The following is a 3678-nucleotide window of genomic DNA, read 5'->3' as shown; positions in this document are numbered from 1 at the left end:
CAAACAAACAAAAAAACCTCTCTCTCTCTATGGGTTGGGCGTGGCCCAGTGGATAGCATACCCGAACTGTGAATCCGAGGGTTCGTGGTCTTTTTTTTTTATTAAACAAGAGCAGAACAAAAGTTGGCTCCGAGTTCTATTGACAAGCCTATCGGCTCCTAATTAGGCTCCGAGTTCTGTTGACAAGCCTATCGGCTCCTAATTAGGCTCCGAGTTCTATTGACAAGCCTATCGGCTCCTAATTAGGCTCCGAGTTCTATTGACAAGCCTATCGGCTCCTAATTAGGCTCCGAGTTCTATTGACAAGCCTATCGGCTCCTAATTAGGCTCCGAGTTCTATTGACAAGCCTATCGGCTCCTAATTAGGCTCCGAGTTCTGTTGACAAGCCTATCGGCTCCTAATTAGAGACACCTTTAGGCAAATAACGTTTGTGTAGCTTTACGCAAAAAAATCTAAAAAAAACACACACACACACACACACTTTTTATACATTTTACATAGCGGCATGGCTAACTAATGAATGAATATTTGCTGTAAAATTCTCACCAATGCTGTAAGTATAGCTATCAGTTTGGACGCCAGTTTTCATTCCATTCCGTTTAGTCGCACGATGAATCCTTTTTTTTATTGGCCGAACCTTTTTTTTTGCACACCTAAGGTGTTTATGATTAAATAGTTTATATATCGAAGATCAAAATAATTATAGGTGATATTTCTGAAAGCACTTTAAGATTAAATTGTTTAAATAATATTTATAATTTATTTTAAATTTCTCAATGATATTGAAATACGTTTTAAAGTTTCTGAGTTATTGTGCTATTTCTACGACGTTAGCTGATTTTCACGATCTGGCTTAACGTTCAGTATGTCACCATCTTTTAAAGGCACTTGCTATTTCTACGACGTTAGCTGATTTTCACGATCTGGCTTAACGTTCAGTATGTCACCATCTTTTAAAGGCACTTACTTGTACATGTATCGTTCGAAAATATCAACACTTTGATTTAAACCTTAAGGTTTTTGAATAAATAAGCTCATCACATGTCTTTAGGTCTCCGTGTATGTTTATATGTGTCCAGGTTGTGGCTAACTACCATGGTGTTACTAAACGGTTTGAAAATGTGGTCGGTAAGAAAATCCATTGGGCGGGTGGACGTTCAGAGCCACCTCCTGACACCCCTGTTTGTGGATTTGATGGTTCCAAGTGTCCGGATGAGAGTAAGTGAAATTATTATGCAAAAAAAAGTTAAATAAAACAAAAATAGAGTTTTATACATCTAAAAGAATTTCAAAATGTAAGGAGCACTTGAATTAGAATGTAGTTTAAATAATATAGGGGGTTCATAGAGTACTGTATAGGTTAAATAATACAGGGGGTTCATAGAGTACTGTGTTGTTTAACTAATATAGGGGGTTCATAGAGTATTGTGTAGTTTAAATAATACAGGGGGTTCATAGAGTACTGTATAGGTTAAATAATACAGGGAGTTCATAGAGTATTGTGTAGTTTAAATAATACCAGGGGTTCATAGAGTACTGTGTAGTTTAAATAATACAGGGTGTTCATAGAGTGTTGTGTAGTTTAAATAATACAGGGGGTTCATAGAGTAGTGTGTAGTTTAAATAATACAGGGTGTTCATGGAGTGTTGTGTAGTTTAAATAATACCAGAGGTTCGTAGAGTATTGTGTAGTTTAAATAATACAGGGGGTTCGTAGAGTATTGTGTAGTTTAAAGAATACAGGGGTTCATAAAGTACTGTGTAGTTTAACTACTACAAAGGGTTCATAGAGTACCGTGTAGGTTAAATAATACAGGGTGTTTATAAAGTACTGAACCCCTTTTTTTATTGAGTTGATTAAGAACTACACTAGATAAACAGTCATGGTTTCGACATTTTGGCGGTTGTGTGAAGTTTTCTCTCAACGAGTTTAGATGGAATTATGGGAAATACATTTTCTATAAGATTATGAGTACCCGAATAACCAAAGGGATTGAGACGATTACTCCGGAGATGCACCTCAGAGAAGATCGATTATCATCTCCACGTCCGTCGTAGCTACAAGAACGTTGCTATACCGTGCTAAAGACGCCACTGGTCGTGGACAAAATTGGGGTGTTATCCTCCATTAAACCACAATCATGTGTAGTTCTCATTCTATTCAATTAATAAGGGGATTCATTAATTTGTAGACATTCTATAAATGTCTTTTATGTCAGTGCAGTATGTGTTTAGAGATAATGTAGTCTAAATTAACAGAAGTTTTATAAAGAATGGACACGGAACACCAGTGTGTAAATTTGGTTTTGAATTTTTTTAACTGAAATTTTTAGATTATTTCGGCTGTATTTCAAATTCATGTTTGATGTGTATCAATTAATTTAATTCAACCACGTCCCAGCTAATAGCCTCAATAACGTTTAAATTGCTTTTTCCCACCCAAACAACAAGGATCCGGTACCCACCCCCACCCCCTTTTTCCCTAGAAATTACGAACTTTGGAACATTGGTCTCAGTTAGTTATTGCTAAATAATTGTAATAATTGACTAGAGATGAACTGGTCGCGGGTTCAACTCCCGTCACCGAACATACTCGCCGATAACACTTCTTGTAAGCGCGTCAGTAGTAGACAATATTTGACATAGAACTTGTAAACTTCGTGTTTTAATAATTTATCGTTTATTTAACTTGCAGAGTTTCCTCAGTACGCTATCGTAAGTGCTGTTTTGAGTGGCTTACTGGTAGTTCTTTCTGCATCTTCGTATTTCGTATACAGGTGAGAATTGTAGCATTTTATACAAACTTTAAGATTCTGTGTGTTTTAAGGTATTTATTGATGTGAGCAACAGAAGCCATGAATAGTTGATAATAGTAGAGTTTCATATAAAAAAAGGCCAATTTTGCGTTACATTTTGTAGTTACCCTTCTTCTTCTTTTTCTTTACTATTATTATTTTTATATTTTATTTATTATTTATTTCTTTAACATGAATAAACTATTATATCATCTGCTCTCTCTCTCTTTTTCCAGGAGGATTAAGCTGGAAGCAGAGTTGAACTCAATGACCTGGAAGGTCAAGTGGGAAGATATAATTACTGACGACCACTTAAAAGAATATGGGTCAAGAAGGAGTTGGGTCCGAGGCAGCTTATCAGTAACTAGAGCATGTTAACTAGAATATAAAGGGTCTCAATATAACAGCTTATCAGTAACTAGAACATGTTAACTAGAATATAAAAGGTCTCAATATAACAGCTTATCAGTAACTAGAACATGTTAACTAGAATATAAAGGGTCTCAATATATCAGCTTATAAGTACTTAGAACATGTTAACTAGAATATAAAGGGTCTCAATATAACAGCTTATCAGTAACTAGAACATGTTAACTAGAATATAAAGGGTCTCAATATAACAGCTTATCAGTAACTAGAACATGTTAACTAGAATATAAAAGGTCTCAATATAACAGCTTATCAGTAACTAGAACATGTTAACTAGAATATAAAAGGTCTCAATATAACAGCTTATCAGTAACTAGAACATGTTAACTAGAATATAAAGGGTCTCAATATAACAGCTTATCAGTAACTAGAACATGTTAACTAGAATATAAAGGGTCTCAATATATCAGCTTATAAGTACTTAGAACATGTTAACTAGAATATAAAGGGTCT

The 3678-nt window shown here is 35.0% G+C and overlaps 1 protein-coding gene across 2 annotated transcripts in view; it reads left to right on the top strand.

Moving 5' to 3' along the window:
* LOC106475800 (atrial natriuretic peptide receptor 1-like) overlaps nucleotides 1-3634 on the top strand; it is an 18047-nt gene extending 14413 nt beyond the window's left edge. Inside the window, exons 6-9 of one of the 2 annotated variants that reach the window (XM_022379828.1) lie at nucleotides 1081-1219; nucleotides 2697-2778; nucleotides 3033-3188; nucleotides 3243-3634. In XM_022379828.1, coding sequence (XP_022235536.1) covers nucleotides 1081-1219; nucleotides 2697-2778; nucleotides 3033-3174 — 363 coding nt within the window. In that variant the 3' untranslated portion in view covers nucleotides 3175-3188; nucleotides 3243-3634. Of the gene's footprint in view, nucleotides 1-1080; nucleotides 1220-2696; nucleotides 2779-3032 lie in introns of both variants that reach the window. The other variant, XM_013936476.2, reaches the window with a different exon arrangement.
* The last annotated feature ends 44 nt before the right edge of the window (nucleotides 3635-3678 follow it).

Source organism: Limulus polyphemus, unplaced genomic scaffold (genome assembly GCF_000517525.1).
Source record: "Limulus polyphemus unplaced genomic scaffold, Limulus_polyphemus-2.1.2 Scaffold9194, whole genome shotgun sequence".
Classification (NCBI taxonomy): domain Eukaryota; kingdom Metazoa; phylum Arthropoda; class Merostomata; order Xiphosura; family Limulidae; genus Limulus; species Limulus polyphemus.
Note: the sequence above shows the minus strand (reverse complement) of the source record. Positions and strands in the feature narration are given on the sequence as shown.